Source organism: Taudactylus pleione, unplaced genomic scaffold (genome assembly GCF_031769625.1).
Source record: "Taudactylus pleione unplaced genomic scaffold, aTauple2 ptg000110l, whole genome shotgun sequence".
Taxonomy (NCBI): domain Eukaryota; kingdom Metazoa; phylum Chordata; class Amphibia; order Anura; family Myobatrachidae; genus Taudactylus; species Taudactylus pleione.
In genome coordinates, this window is record NW_028284512.1 from 4,058,826 (window position 1) to 4,074,276 (window position 15,451).

Sequence of the window (15,451 nt, forward strand, 5' to 3'; positions counted from 1 at the left end):
CTGACCCGCCCCCATCACCACTCGCACTGCCCCCTCCAGATCACACTGCCCAAACACCCCTCACCCCCAACCCCCTGCTCCCCTCACATCTCCAGCACACTAATCTGCACACTTTGGTGCTGTCTCCCCTCCTGCCGTCATCCTCGCATTGGACAGCTGGCCTCCACAGTCCATACCTGGTTGCTCTTTGGTCTTTAGACCCTTCTTCTAATCCAAAGCTATTCTTAGCTCCTTTGGTGGGTCCCTTACTTTTCCAATCAAAAGCCAGTGAAAGCCATGACTGGCAGGAGATCAGGATTCATTCCTCAAGCTATGTGAGGGAGAAGGCTGTGATCAACTGGAGATAATGGAGCCTGTCAAGTAAGTTTCAAGTAGGAGGGAATGTGCCCTAGGTGAAGCATATTTCCCAAGTAATTGTTCTTAGCTCTACTTTCGTAATAAAAGGAATAGAATATTCAAAATATTTTGGAAGTTTTGCCCACGTAGATGAAAGAGTAGGAGCCAGGCTACGTCTATTTGTTTCAGTCTGTATGGAGTCAATATCAGATATGTGGGATAGTGATCACAATATGGTGACTAATTGAAGTAGCCTATTCTTCTCCAAAGTTTAACTTCATCCCTGCTATTGTTCCAGGGGATGTAAATAAATATTTTGTATACCTGATTCTTCTTTCACATTTGGTGCCTTATGAGAAGCGATCTCTCCTGTATTTGTTGTTGATAAACCATCAAGTGATTTCAGGCTGGCATTAGGTGTGAAAAATTCAATTAAATTTGGTGAAATAGATAAGTGGAATTTTTTTATTTAAGTTTCCAATCCATTATTAAACCAGATTAAATTTAGCCCCCTGTACATGTAAAGTTTGTAGACTGTGTATTTCTTGACTGTATGTATTTACTGTGTATTAGGAGTTTTTATACTAAGTTGTTTCTGGTATTTGTCATCTTTTTGTTGTCATGCAGTTACTCCAGGTTCTAAAGCTGGCCGTCCCAGTTACTCTAATCCCAGAACACACAATATACAGCGTACAAAGTATACGATCTTCAGAACAACAGCACAATATATTGTGTCGGGGGATTGTGTCCAATATCTCCTGTACACACTATGCTATTATCGTGTAGATTAATAGCAGTTCAGGTGACCTCTTCAGAGGAAAGAATAGACCAATAGATCTAGTGGTTGTGCCATTGTGTGTACACACTACACAATGTGCCCCCTATCGTTCATTGCATCGTCCCATTTGACGTACAGAACAGCAGATGGGATGATATAATGAATGGCGGCATTGAACAATGCATACACATTATAGACAATGTGTACAGTCTATCTTTCCGATCCGCGTCGGAACGATATATTGGTCAATAGATCTTAGTGTATTCCCATCTTAACTTTCTAACCGTCTGAGGTGTGTCTTTGAGCAGTGTTTCCCTTTTTTATTTTCCACCCTTCACTACATTTCTGGTACTTTTTCGATGGATTACAAGTATTATGGTGCATACACACGGTCAGATGGACGATTGAACGATCTTTTACTGTATTAAAATGAATGGAAATCGTCCAAAACTGACTGCAAACATATCAGATGTCAGATATTATCTGGCAAACGGGAATGCGCATCGTTCATCATTCATCGTTCATTGGTTCAGGTTGTATCATCTAGGTCAGCGTTTTTGAACAACTGTGCCGCAAGCGGTTCTTAGGTGAGCCGCCAGAGATGTGCGCATCCGCCGCCAGTTTATTTTAAAACTTCAGTCCCAGGCAGCACTGGGCTCTTATAGATTGCTCAGACGCGTACGGGCCATGATCTATGGAGACGCGGCGGCGTGACATCCTAGGTCACGCACGCCTAGTCGCTGTCTCGCCTGCACAGTGTTCACTGCTCTGCAGTGAGTGACCAAGCAGGGCTCTTTCCACTCCAGTGCTGCAGCAACTCCTGCCGCTGATGGGCAGGGACAACTGCGATCTTCTCTGCTATTGAAAGGTAGGGACCAATGTGGTTTTTTTTGGGGGGGGGGTTCTCTGTGGGGGCCATTGTGAATGTGTTTCTTCTGTGGGGGCCATTGTTTTGTTTTTTTCCCTTTTCATCCATCTGGGGGATACCATTACTTCTGGGTTATGCGTAGTGAGGTGTGGAGTCTAGCACTAACTAATTGAAACTGACTCCCACCTCCTATATAACCCCTCCCTTCTACCATAACGTCAGTCTTGTTTTTAGTGCTTTTGAGTAAGGCACTAGCTAGGTCCTGGACAAGCCAGACAAGGGTTCCAAAAAATAGTGATCAGTCTCTTTTTATTCTTGTACAAAATGTGAAAAAAAATTGCCAAAAGGCACGGAACCTAAGGTCACTCTGTGCAGGTTGTTCATAGGGGGATTCATTACCGGGAGGTTCGACTGAACAGCCAGTGATGCCTGATTTGGCCAGGTCTATGGTTGAGGCCATTGGTGAATTACGTCACTCTCAGGCAAATTCGATACCCTGTGCTCAGGTCCCTACTTTGGCTGATCCCTCGGTAGAGCACAGATGGGCTCAGGATATGGGACGATGTCAACGTCCCTAAATAAAATGGTATCGTCAGCAGGGGCCACAGCCACTAAGAAGTTCAGGCATTTCCTCAGTGGATTTTCCTGGAGAAGAGGCTTCAGCTACCTCTTCCCAGGAAGAAGGGGAATTGGATTATGACTGGGAAGACACCTCAAACTGGGAGGGTGACTCCCATTCTGATTCAGGAGTTTCTATGTTGATATATGAGGTAAGGGAGACTTTGCATTTACAGGAAACAGCCATTGCAGTAATTGCGATATCTCACTTTGAAGGTTGTTTTAATTTTGGTCATTGCCTCGGCCAGAAGAGTATCTGAGTTAGCGTATCTTTCTTGTAAATCTCCACCTTTTTTATGAGGATAGGGTAGTGTTACGCACTAAACCTTCCTTTCTTCCCAATGTGATATCTGCTTTCCACATTAACCAGGATATTGTCCTTCCAGCTTTTTGCCAGGATTCAGTGACTAGTGAAGCTTACTTAGCACTGTTGGATGTGGTATGTGCGTTACGCATTTACTTAGGCTTTACTGCGTCTTTGAGGTGTATGGATTCCCTGTTTGTTGTTGATTGATGCACCAAAAACAGGCGGGCCATCCTCGAAAGGAAACATATAAAATGGAAGCTGCTGAAATCAATTTGGCAAAGGATCCATCGATAGATGGGTCACTTCTGCCATTCGACAGGCATATTTGTCCTCAAATGTGACTGTTCCGAACTCCATTCGGAGGACCCATTCGACTCGTGCTGTCGGACTATTTTTCCGAGGGAACCATTGTGATTGTGTTTAGTTTCTACTAATTTTAACAGAAATAATAAAAATATCAACATATATTAAATATATATTGTTATTATATTTGAAAACAAAACGAATGGTCTGCCTTGGCAGTTTTATAATTTTGTTTAGTGTGCCGCGAGTTATAAAAGGTTGAAAATCACTGGTCTAGGTAACAGACCAGAATATTACCGATGGTGCATTCTCTGCATGATGAACCAAAGCACAAAAACTATTTATAGATGTATATTGTAAAATACATCCTCATTATTAGTGAGATTAACAAAATAGAACACTCTGTATTCCAGGTGCAACCAGTTCCATCTTGCCTTTATATCTATTAAGCTGCTACCTGTCAAAATAGAGAAACTGTACTCTGATTAGTATTAAGTTCTATAAATTATAACTTTTTATTCACTTTTCCCAAAAATATGACACACACGCACACACTATGGTTGAATGTAGCCATAAGGAAACAAAAATAATAAAAATCTAGACAAAATAAATGAACACAAGTGAAAAAGTGTTGTGGAGATTGTCCAAGTGACTTGGCAAATTATATAGAAGTATCATAAAACCCATTTGTGCACAAATGTTGGATACCTAGAGGACAATGATGCGGAGAAGCTTGGTCAGAAAACGGCACATCCGGGAAGTGCTAGACAGTTGTGTTCGCTGTCTATCCACTCAGAATGGCTCACTGGCCTGTCCATCAACATTACGTCCAATCAGGTGAAGCTAATAAAGAAGATATATGAACTGTTCTACAAGCTATGAATGGAAATGAAATTTGCCACAGGCAAAGGCCTGATTGTTATGTAGCTATGTATGCCCTCCAGAATATTAAACTTCTCTTTTTTTTTTTTTTTTTTTCTTATATTTTAATTACCCTCACCTAGTCACATTTCATTAAATTCTTTTTTTTATTTTTTTAGGGTGAAGAACCCCTTTAGTATATGAATTACTAGCACTGATTAACTTCTCCCTCTCCTCTTACCAACTCAATATTTTGCAGAACACTTCAAAAAAAGGCTGTTCCTCTCCAGAGACCACCCGTGTCCTGTCACTCTTCTCCACCTTTGCGTTCCCCTCTTCATGATCTGCGAATCGCTTATTGCTGTGAACTGTAATATAAAGAGGTTTAAATAGTTGACCTGTGATATGTGCAAGCATTTATCATATGTTTTTTATATATGATATTGTTGGCTTTTGTATGACTTTGTGTATTCTCGATAGTTATTATTTATATAAAACTCGGCTTAAATTTTTGTTGTTCTGGCTATATTCTCTGACTGTGTGTATGTTGTGACTGTGCTTATTGAAAAGAGGATAGTTCAATGCTTACATATCCCAAATCCCCCCCCCCCCCCCCCATCTTTTCTCTTTTTGTACATAATTAACTTCTACACTATGAACGGATGGAATAAAACATGAGCGTTAGTTCAGCCCTGGAGCTGATGTTGTAGTGATGATTGCAATGGAGATAAAGTATTTCTCACGGCGGATTCTGCTTAGCGGAGCTTTAAACCATCTGGCCCCATAATTAAATAATAGCCGTGGTACTGAGCGATGCCGGGTTCCCCTCCCTTTCCCACCCAATTTACAATGCAGAATTCTAATTGATAACAAATTATTTGATCTGCCTGGAAATTGCATGTCTCTGATCAGATTTTCGCTGAAACCTTCCGGTAACCTAGCCAGACCTTGTGTGCCTCCATTAGCATCCACTGGAGAGGAGGATTCTGGGAGTCTCGCTCCTAATCCATTGTACGATTCACCCTCTGTGGTATGAAAGGGAGGGCAAAGAATATGTAATGACCCTTGAAAATAAATGTAGAAATAGCCTTAGACGAAACACTACAATTTTGTTCTTTGTCTACGAAGTGCTGTTTAATATTGCGTGTGTGTATGGAGTTTTATTATGTCTTTACACTCAAGTACACACGTTTATGTATATTTATACATATGTCCCCTGAAAGTGCTTCTCCATGTTGTACCTCAGTAGTTTGAGCGGTGTCGCATTAACTGAGCACTTTCCCAGCAAGTCTAGAATTAAATTGTCTTAGAGGTCATTTCAAGAGTGCTCCAAATTTGCTGTATAATTTAGGAGCATGTTAATGACTACACTGTAACCTTTCCACAAGACCCATCAGCCGGTAATGGAGAAGAGGAACACATTCCCCAGCGGACTTTCATTAAATCCTGCCACACGTCCAGAATTTGCTGGGGAGGGGTGCTGAATTGATCTGTGCCCCTTTCCATACTTCACCCGATGTGGACCTATCTAGCCAGGTGATGCCTTTTTCTAGACATTAAGTGCAAGTGCTTTGGAACGAAAACCTTTTTAAAATTAAAAAAAATATATATTTTTTTTGTATCGTGTTTTGAATAGTTTAATTAAGGTAGTGTATTGAACACTGGTGCGAAATGGCATATTTGAGATCTTTTGGATGATGGCTTTAAAAATTTTACATTGCCCATTTTTATATTCATTAATAATTTTCGCATTACAAGGAAAAAAATAGAGTTTTTAGTAAGGGAGGAGGCAAAAGAAGTGCGAACATTGTATCAGGCTGTAGACATGCTAGATGCCTGTTGTCATGATCGATTATAGACATCCATCCTAATGGTTGCTTTATTTAGTAACCTAGAGGCTGATGCAGTGTTGCATGTCTGCCCGTTTTGCAGAGTGGAAGTTGTGTAAATTCGCAATGTGCATGCTCAGAAAATGGGTGAATATAGAGCAGTGTTTCCCAACTTAGCTCTCAAGGCACACCAACAGTCCAGGTTTTAAGGATAGCCATAGTTGAGCACAGGTGACTTAAATAGCACCTCCGTTATTTTGATTGAACCATCTGTGCTCAAGCATGGATATCACTAAAACCAGGACTGTTAATGTGCCTTGAGGACCGAGGTTGGGAAACACTGATGTAGAGTAATAGGTATTTCTATCTCATCCACACTTACGGCTGCAGAGATTTCTGTAAATCTGATGGTTCAGTAAATCTCGGATGATAAATGAACTGCGCGTGGGCTGGAGCCGCACTCCGCATGTGCAGATCTGGTCCTGCTACGTCAGTCACAGTGCCCCAAAAGCTGCGGCAGTAATCGTGCTGCTGGCAGCGGGTAGCCTGGAAGAAAACTGGGGTGTGTCGACCCTGTTTTCTGGAAGTGCCGAAGCCTGTGGCTGCATGCTCAGACGCACCTTCACTGGCTCCGGCAGTGAGAATTTTTTTGGACATCCTGAGTGACCTGAGGGTTATTTAGATGTCCGATGTTCTCCCAGTTGATCCGATTCTGCGTCTGCTGGTGAAGCAGCTGATCAGAGAAGCCGACAGTTGGCGTCTTTTATTTCTACATCAGGGTCCATAGGGTATCCACAGGATACCTTGGGGTATAGGTGATGACGACAGGCATCGGGCACCATAGAGTTAAAGTTTCAGTCTCCCAGGATGCACTAGGGTCCCCCTCCTATACCCCGCCCCCGAGCCAAGACATCTCAGTTTCGTTTGGTGCCCGGCCGGAGTCGGATGCACCTGTTAGAGGGGGGCTAAGAAGAGCCCCTGAAGTTTTCTACAATGCAGCTCTGGCTGCACATCTGGAAGTACAGCATGGACAGTCAGTACTGACGTCCATGCTGTCTTCCCTACACCCCCGCCGGTACCGATCCGGGGATGCTGGTAAGCATCTGGGGTCACAGCTAGCGGTGACCCCAGATGTTTGGGACCATGGCCGGATCTAAGGGGGACAACAAGGTAAGCAGCGGGGTCTCGCGGTGGGACCCTGCTGAACATGGTCCAGAGTCCCCAGGCAGAGGGCTCCCTGGGGACTGGCTGCAGCGTGGAGCCAGGTACTAACCTGCGCTTCTACTACCCCCCCCTGGGACAGCGGACCGCGGCAGAGCGATAGCGCTGCGGCATCCCAGGGGTTAAATGCATGCCAGGGGAGCGCGCCTTCCCTGTCTCACAGCCGGCGCCTCCCCCGCTGCACACAGCCCTCTCTGCACACGCTGACTGGCCCTGTGGCAGCGCTCCTCCCCCAGGCCAGCCTCCTCTATGCTCCTCGGTGGCCATCTTTCTCAGCGCATGGTGAACGCTGCTGGAAGCTTGAAACGGAGGCAACGCGGTCTGGGTCCCCCGGCATATCCCCCGGCAGCCTGCGTTCTCACAGATGGGATTGTCCCAGCAGTCAGTGGTGTCGTCACCCATGCAGGGTTTCCCGAGGCAATTGATGGTACCCCACAGTCTCCCTATTTCCCTTCCCCAGGTCTCTCAGGAGCCTGCGTGGGTTAATTCGCTGGCAAGTTCTGTACAGCACTTGTCGGACATGTTACAAGGGGAGTCTGTGTTGCGGCCAAATAAGCAGCTGGTGGCGTCTGTCTGTTCCTGTATGAGGATGACGACGTGACGTCTGATGATGGGGGAGATTGTGGATCTTTCGGACCAGGAACCTCTCCGTACTAAAGAGTCGGACGCTAGGTCCAAGGTATATATTCCTGGACTTATTCGGGCAGTCCGCACAGCTTTAGTGATTGAGGACAAAGATCCTCCGGTGTCCAAATCTAAATATGCCTTTTTTAAGGATATTAAGGGTGACGCCACAGTGTTTCCTCTTTCGGGTCAGTTAGTGGACCATTTAGAGGAAGCGTAGAAACAGCCTGGCAAACGGTATCAGCCGCAGAGACGTTTGGCGGTGGCTTATCCGTTTGCGGATAATTATTTTTCTAAGTGGGAATCCCCTCCACAGGTGGATTCTCATGTGACACGCCTAGTCCGTAGTGCCACGTTGCCCCTGCCCACCATGTCTTCCCTGAAGGATGCTACGGACCGTAAGGTGGCGGTCTGCCTAAAGTCCGTTTATTCTCTTGCGGGGGGGGGGGGTGCAGCAAGGCCGGCTATGGCCATTTGTTGGGTAGCCAGAGCTATGGAGCGCTGGGCTGATACTTTGGAGGCGTCTTTCGATTCCGACTGTTCGGCTGAGCAGACCGAGTTGATAGGCAATCTCCGGGAATCGGCCACTTATATCAATGAAGCGGCCTTGGATATCAGTACCCTGGCGTCTCGGATTTCTTCGGCAGCTGTAGCTGCTCGTCGCACCTTATGGTTGCGATCTTGGAAGGCGGACGCTAATTCTAAAAAGGGCTTGGAAGCTTTGCCTTTTAATGGAGAGGTTCTATTTGGTCCGGACCTGGACAAAATTGTAGCCACGCTGGCGGCAACCAAATCTGCAGGTCTCCCGTCTGCTGCAGTTCCTTCCAGTTCAGGTACATCGTCCTTTTGGCCTTATAGGGCCCAGAGTAGGCCTAAAGCACAGTCCTTTCCCCGACAGGCTGGCCCCAAAAAATAGGCCAAGCCCCGGAAGCAGGCCTGGAGTACCAGACGTCCGGCCCCTAAGCCAGATGACAAGCCTGCGGCCTGACTGTCCGGGCCTCCCTTTGGGGGATCCCAAAGTGGGAGGCCGCCTGCTGCAGTTCGCCCAGTGTTGGTCGGTTACCACGACAGACTCTTGGGTTCTCGTGGTGGTTTCTCACGGGTACGCCCTCTCCTTTCGGCACAGGCCCCCGTCTCGTTTTTTCACCACGGGTCTTCCATCAGACCGGAACAAAGCCTTGGAACTGAGGAAAGTGTTGCACACTATGCTCCAGGCTGGAGTTGTAGTGCCTGTTCCATTCTCCCAGAAGGGCCAGGGTTTCTACTCCAATCTGTTTTTGGTTCAGAAACCCAATGGGTCGTTTCGTCCGATCCTCATCCTCAAAGCACTCAACAAGTCTTTGCGGGTGCCGAGGTTTCGGATGGAGACCCTGCGGTCCTTCATTCTGGCGCTGGAGCCTGGGGATTAAATGGTGTCGTTGGACATACAGGACGCTTAGCTGCATGTTCCTATTCTTTTACGCCATCAACAGTTCCTCAGGTTTGCAATCCGCAACGACCACTTTCAGTACCGGGCGTTACCTTTTGGGCTGGCGACAGCTCCACGTGTTTTCACCAAAGTGATGGCGGTCATGGCGGCTTCCCTGCGGCTGCAGGGAGTCCGCATGTTACCGTACTTGGACGACCTTCTGTTGGTAGCAGGATCTCCAGAACTCCTTCTATGTCACTTGGACCTGACCATTGCGGTACTGCAACGGCACGGCTGGTTGATAAACTGGTCTCGTCTCAGCAGATTCTGCACCTCGGAGCCTTATTGGACTCTGAACAGCAAAGGATCTTTGTGACGGGGGAAAAGATCTCTGCCTTGCAGTTGAGGGTGCGCAGTTGTCTGCAGAATCGCCGGGTGTCTCTGCACTCGGCGATGAGGTTACTGGGCTCCATGGTGTCAGTATTCGACATGGTGGAATATGCCCAGTTTCACTCCAGACCTCTGCAGCAATTGATCCTGTCCAAATGGAATGGACAGCCTCAGAGTCTAAAATCCGAGACGATGGTGCTCACTCCGGAGGTTCGCCTGTCCCTAGCATGGTGGTTGAAGACTGCCCATCTCAACAAGGGTCGTCCGTTCTGGGTGGCGAATTGGGTCCTGTTGACAACGGACGCCAGTCTTCGGGGCTGGGGAGCAGTCACTGTTCCAGGGCAGGTGGACTCGGGCGGAAACAGAGCTTCCAATAAACATCTTGGAGCTCCGCGCGGTGTTCTGTGTTCTCCAGCAGGCACATCGGGTTCTCCAGGGTCACCCAGTGCAGGTCCAGTCGGTCAACGCTACCACCGTGGCCTACATAAATCGGCAAGGAGGAACCCAATGTCGGGCGGCTCTCGTAGAGGTGTCCCGAATCCTGGTTTGGGCGGAGCGCAATCTCCCAGCCATGTCAGCAGTCTTCATCCTGGGAGTTCTAAACTGGGAGGCGGATTTTCTCAGTCGCCAGGACGTTCATCCGGGGGAATGGTCTCTGCACCTGGACGTCTTTCATCTGCTGGTGGACAGGTGGGGTCTTCCAGAGATCATCTCATGGCACAACAACAAGTTGCCGGTATACGGGTCTCGCACAAGAGACGAAAAGGCGTCTCTGGTGGATGCTCTGTCCGTCCGGTGGACGTTACGGTTTGCTTATCTGTTTCCTCCGTTTTCCCTTCTTCCACAGGTAATCCGGAAATTCAAACAGGGAGGAGGGACGCTCCTGTTGATAGCTCCCGCGTGGCCCCGGAGGCACTGGTTCTCAGACCTCCCAGGGACTGTCCGTGGACATTCCTCTGCGGTTGCCGTTACGTCCGGACCTCCTGTCACAGGGTCCTTGTCTTCACCCGGACCTGACTCGGCTGTCTTTGACGGCGTGGCTGTTGAGACGGCCATGTTAAGGCCCAGGGGTTTTTCCAGCTCTGTAGTGCAAACCATGCTAAGGGCTTGGAAACCATCCTCTGCAAGGATATACCATCGTGTGTGGCATACGTTCTTCCAGTGGTGTCGGCCGAGAGGTTATGCTCCTCGGGAGTTTCGTCTGTCTAGAGTATTAGCTTTCCTACAGGCGGGACTGGACCATGGGCTTCGCCTTGCGTCTCTGAAGGTGCAGGTGTCTGCCCTGTCAGTCTGGTTCCATCGTAGGATTGCTGCAATCCCTGATGTGCGCACCTTTATGCAAGGTGTTCTCAGAATTCAGCCACCTTTTGTTCCACCGGTGGCGCCTTGGGATTTAGCTGTGGTCCTGAGGGCTCTCCAGGGACCGCCGTTTGAACCACTGGGCTCAGTGGAACTCAAATGGCTGACAGCTAAAACTATTTTCCCTATGGCCATTGCTTCGGCCAGACGTGTTTCTGACTTAGGGGCTCTCTCCTGTAGAACCCCTTTTCTGATTTTTCATAGGAACAGGGCGGTGCTGCGCAGTCGTCCTGGTTTCTTTCCTAAAGTTGTTTCCAGTTTTCAAATCAACGAGGAAATCATTGTGCCAGCTTTTAACTCACCTGATCTTTCAGTGGGTGAGGCCACTTTGGATGTTGTGCGGGCCTTAAGGATTTATGTTGACCGCACTTCTTCGTTTAGGAAGTTGGACGCCTTGTTTGTCCTCTATGGCTTCTGTAAAAAGGGTTGGCCTGCTTCAAAGCAGACTTTGGCAGGCTGGATTCGTATGGCTATTTCAGAAGCTTTTCTTCATGAAGGCCTTCCGGTTCCATCCTCTGTCAGGGCTCATTCCACTAGGTCTGTGGGTCCTTCGTGGGCTGCTCGACGTGGTGCCTCTGCAGTCCAGATCTGCAAGGCTGCCACGTGGTCCTCGGTCCATACCTTTGTGAGGTATTATGCGTTTGACACCTTTGCCTCTCAGGATGCTTCCTTCGGGCGTCGAATTCTCCTTTCAGCACAGGAGCGTCCCCACCCTTAAAGGATACTGCTTTGGGACATCCCCAAGGTATCCTGTGGATACCCTATGGACCCTGATGTAGAAAATATGAGATATGGTAAGAACTTACCTTTGTTATCTCTATTTCTACGAAGTCCATAAGGTTCCACAGGCCTCCCGCCCTGTCGCACCTGTGCTGCAGATAGGCTTTGCTCTGGTCACCGGTTTTTCTGTCTCCCTCTGGTGAGAATGTGATTCTTGTGTGTGTGTCCAGATCTTTTTTTCTCTCTCTTCCTTCTCCTCCTCCAGCCTATGGCTTGGTACGTAACTGAGATGCCTTGGCTCGGGGGCGGGGTATAGGAGGGGGACCCTAGTGCATCCTGGGAGGCTGAAAACTAACTCTATGGTGCCCGATGCCTGACGTCATCACCTACACCCCAAGGTTTCCTGTGGAACCCTGTGGACTTCGTAGAAATAGAGATAACAAAGGTAAGTTCTTACCATATCTCATATTTTTAGCGCAGCCGCTGCTAAAACATCCATCTCTGAATGAGGCCCATAGGCAAGGTTCAGTTAAGGCTAGTTCACGCAAACATGGGCTATGCAGCCCTGGTCGTAAGCGATAATATGCATTTACAGAGGTGTAACTTTTGCAGCTAGTAAAGTGCTATATGCCTATGGGCAACATTTCATTGGCTAAATCCATAGTCATGAGATTGTAGTCTTCAATTAACTAGCAATCAGTGACCATATGTAGCCATAATGTAACAGGGCATAATAATAATTTTATTTATATAGCGCTTTTCTCCTAAAGGACTCAAAGTGCTTTACATTTACAGTACAAAATACAAAACAAGCTTAAACAAGGAACATTAGTGAAGTGGGTGAATAGGTGAGTCTTGAGTCTATTTTTGAAGGATTCTAGAGTGGAGGCCTCTCGAACTGTGCGGGGAAGTGAGTTCCATAAGGTTGGAGCCACAAAACTGAAAGCTCGACCCCCAGACGAATTCCGTGAGATTCTAGGTACTGTTAATAGTCCTTCGTCAACGGATCGCAGTAATCGAGTGGGACAGTAGGGAATCAGAAGCTGCTTCAGGTACCCTGGGCCGTGGTCATGAAGGGCTTTGTAAGTTATTAATCCAATCTTGAAAGCAATTCGCCATCTGACAGGCAGCCAGTGAAGGGAGTAGAGAATGGGTGTTATGTGGCTGGAACGGGCTGGTTGGTTAATAGCCTTGCAGCTGCGTTTTGTACCATCTGTAAGCGGTGTAATTCTTTTGCTGCCTCATTGTTGTCAGTAGTACCTGCTGAATGCCTAGGCCCCATTCATACAACAGGTATGATTATTGCCTTGATGAAAACCGCATAAAGAATTGCCACTGTTGGACTCATCCTATGTATGGGAGTCCATCATCATCATCAATGTTTACTTATGAGACTCCCCAGATTCTGCAGCACAGTGCAAACAATGTGTAACAGTCAAAATGATTTACGGTTACATAGGCCTGGTCAGGTTGTCCCTAATAGAACATAAGCCAAAATGACATTGATAGGCGGCCGTGATGAGATGGTGGTGAAGTCATAAACATTTGATGGTAACCAATTACTTAACTACTTTCCGACTAGAACAATGTAACGTGCACTAAAATCATTGTGTGTTTGTATGGCCTATTGTTTTAAGACCTGATACTAAACTGAAACAAGTAAATGTATAAAACAAATGAGGAAACTTTGTGCCTAACATTAGCCCTTTAACTTAGTGGTTCTGTGAAAGAGTTAAAGCGCAGCCTTGTTTAGCCATGTAGATAAGCAACAAATCAATTTTTATGTGGCTGTTTTCCTCTGGTTTAATGTCCAGATCCCTAATGAACCCGCTTACTCCCGATGCAAGTTTATTTACAAGCCTGTAAGAGAGGGGAGAAAAAAAACAGACTTGCACTTTATTTCACAGCGTGATATCATCTGGGGACATAAATAACGGCATGGAACAAAGGCAGCGGGTGCAGAACACAGAGTGGGTAGTACTGGCTGGTTGTCTGGTATAAGCAAATAAAGTAGCCACGGCTAAATAGCAAGAATAGGGCACAGAGCATAGTCCCTGGACATGCAGCGATGTAGATCTTGGCACCCTCTGTGCCATGTTCCCTGCCTGTATACTATTCATTCTTTTGTTTTTCTGACTCATAATCAAAATCGTTCTCTGAGGAGGATGTTTTTCACCAGAAAGTGTCACTCGAGGCTGCGTTCCTATTACCATAAATATTACGCTGTGGAAAATGATGGCACTTCCTGCGCTGAGCAAACATTATGTAAAGAAAAAAAAATTTACCTTAATTCTGTTAATGAAGTGATGTCACTTCAAGCGACGAGGTTATGGGTGAGAGGGAAAGCAGGGTAACTACAATTGTCCATTTAGCAATATGTCAAATAGACTAGTCTGTACAATAGGGGTTCCACATGCGCTCCTCTGGTTGTGTGCAAGATGGGGTAAGGTGAAGGGTGGGAGGCAGGAGATGGGGGAGGGGGGGTATGGGTGGGGCAGGAGAGGAAAGTGTTGGTGTGTGAGATAGCTGTGAATGAAGAGACTGACAAATGTATTGGGATCCAACCTCTTTATTGGGTAGACACAGTACTTCCCTAGGTGGTTCCGTTGGTGGGTTCAATTTGTGTGAGTGGGGGTGTTGTCTCTGTACAGCCCACGTTGGGAGGTAGGTCGACCCTTTGAGGGGTCTCCTTTTGCGTGCAATCCTTACTCCTGCATGTTCCCCTGCTGGACCTTTGGTCAACAGACTTGTGGCAACCGGGGTGTGGCACTGATGTAATAGCCGTATGTTCATGCAGTTGGCGGTTGGCGTTGGGATGAGATTACCTACCGGCAGGTGACGTTTGGTCACTGGATGGTGATTATAGAATGCGGGGGTTCACGTGTTGGTTCGACCCCACGGTCACGTGGGGTCAGCGTGTGGGTCCCGAGTGGGACAGGCAGTGTGTGGGTCCCGGGTGGAACAGGCAAGGTCTGCTTCCGGGCTTGGATGCAGTAATAAAGGTGTTGAAAAGGCTTGGGTTTTGGTTGCTAGAAGAGCTGTGGTGGTCACCAACGCGTTTCGGGCGTCTGGCCTTTGTCACTAGTTTGTAGCATAGTTGTCCACAGACTGGAGATCACACGTTAGATAACTCTTACCTATGTCAGTGCTGTTTGTCAGATCCAAGGGACACCCCACTGGCTGTATCAGCCCCACATTGTACTCTTCTCTATGCTTACAGCTCAGCCTGTTCCAGATAAGTAGTTGTTGAGGCCGCTTCCTTGTAAACTTGCACCGAGCTGCACAGCCAGCCTACACCGTACTCTCTAAGCAAACCGCTATTCGTTTCTTGGCACCAGTGGAGTAGTACGAAATGCGACTTAATTAAGCTGTATTTTTTTTCTCTTGTGTCCTTTTTATAGGGCCATGTTGGTACCACAGCCACCAAGAAGATCGATGTGTATCTCTCAATGCAGACTAGTCAGGACAAGATGCTGCCAATGACAGTGGTGACTATTGCCAACGCCAAGGTGCATGACCTAATCGGACTAATCTGCTGGCAGTATACCACCGAGGGACGGGAGCCAAAGCTGAAGTAACCAACTACTTTATCATTATATTTCTTTCTAAGCCAATTTTAATGTTAGATTATATGTGTGTACATTTATATGAACAGAAGCATTTACGGGATACTTTCAGAGAGATCTTCCATTCTTTATGAAAAGGGAAAATTTGTTAATGCCAAATATAGGGCCTGATTTGTCGCGGATCGCAAATTGCAACGACGTACGCAGATCGGCTGATGGTGCGTACTGCGCATGCACAGGTTAGGATTGTGCTTGCACTGCGA

At 47.1% G+C, this 15,451-nt stretch overlaps 1 protein-coding gene across 1 annotated transcript in view; it reads left to right on the plus strand.

Annotated features, from left to right (window-relative positions):
- The window catches only part of MAPKAP1 (MAPK associated protein 1), a 182,975-nt gene that overhangs the window by 62,869 nt on the left and 104,655 nt on the right, over window positions 1-15,451 (plus strand). Inside the window, exon 5 of the mRNA XM_088471118.1 lies at window positions 15,024-15,196. Within this exon, the coding sequence (XP_088327244.1) occupies window positions 15,024-15,196 (173 nt within the window). The remainder of the gene's footprint in view (window positions 1-15,023; window positions 15,197-15,451) is intronic.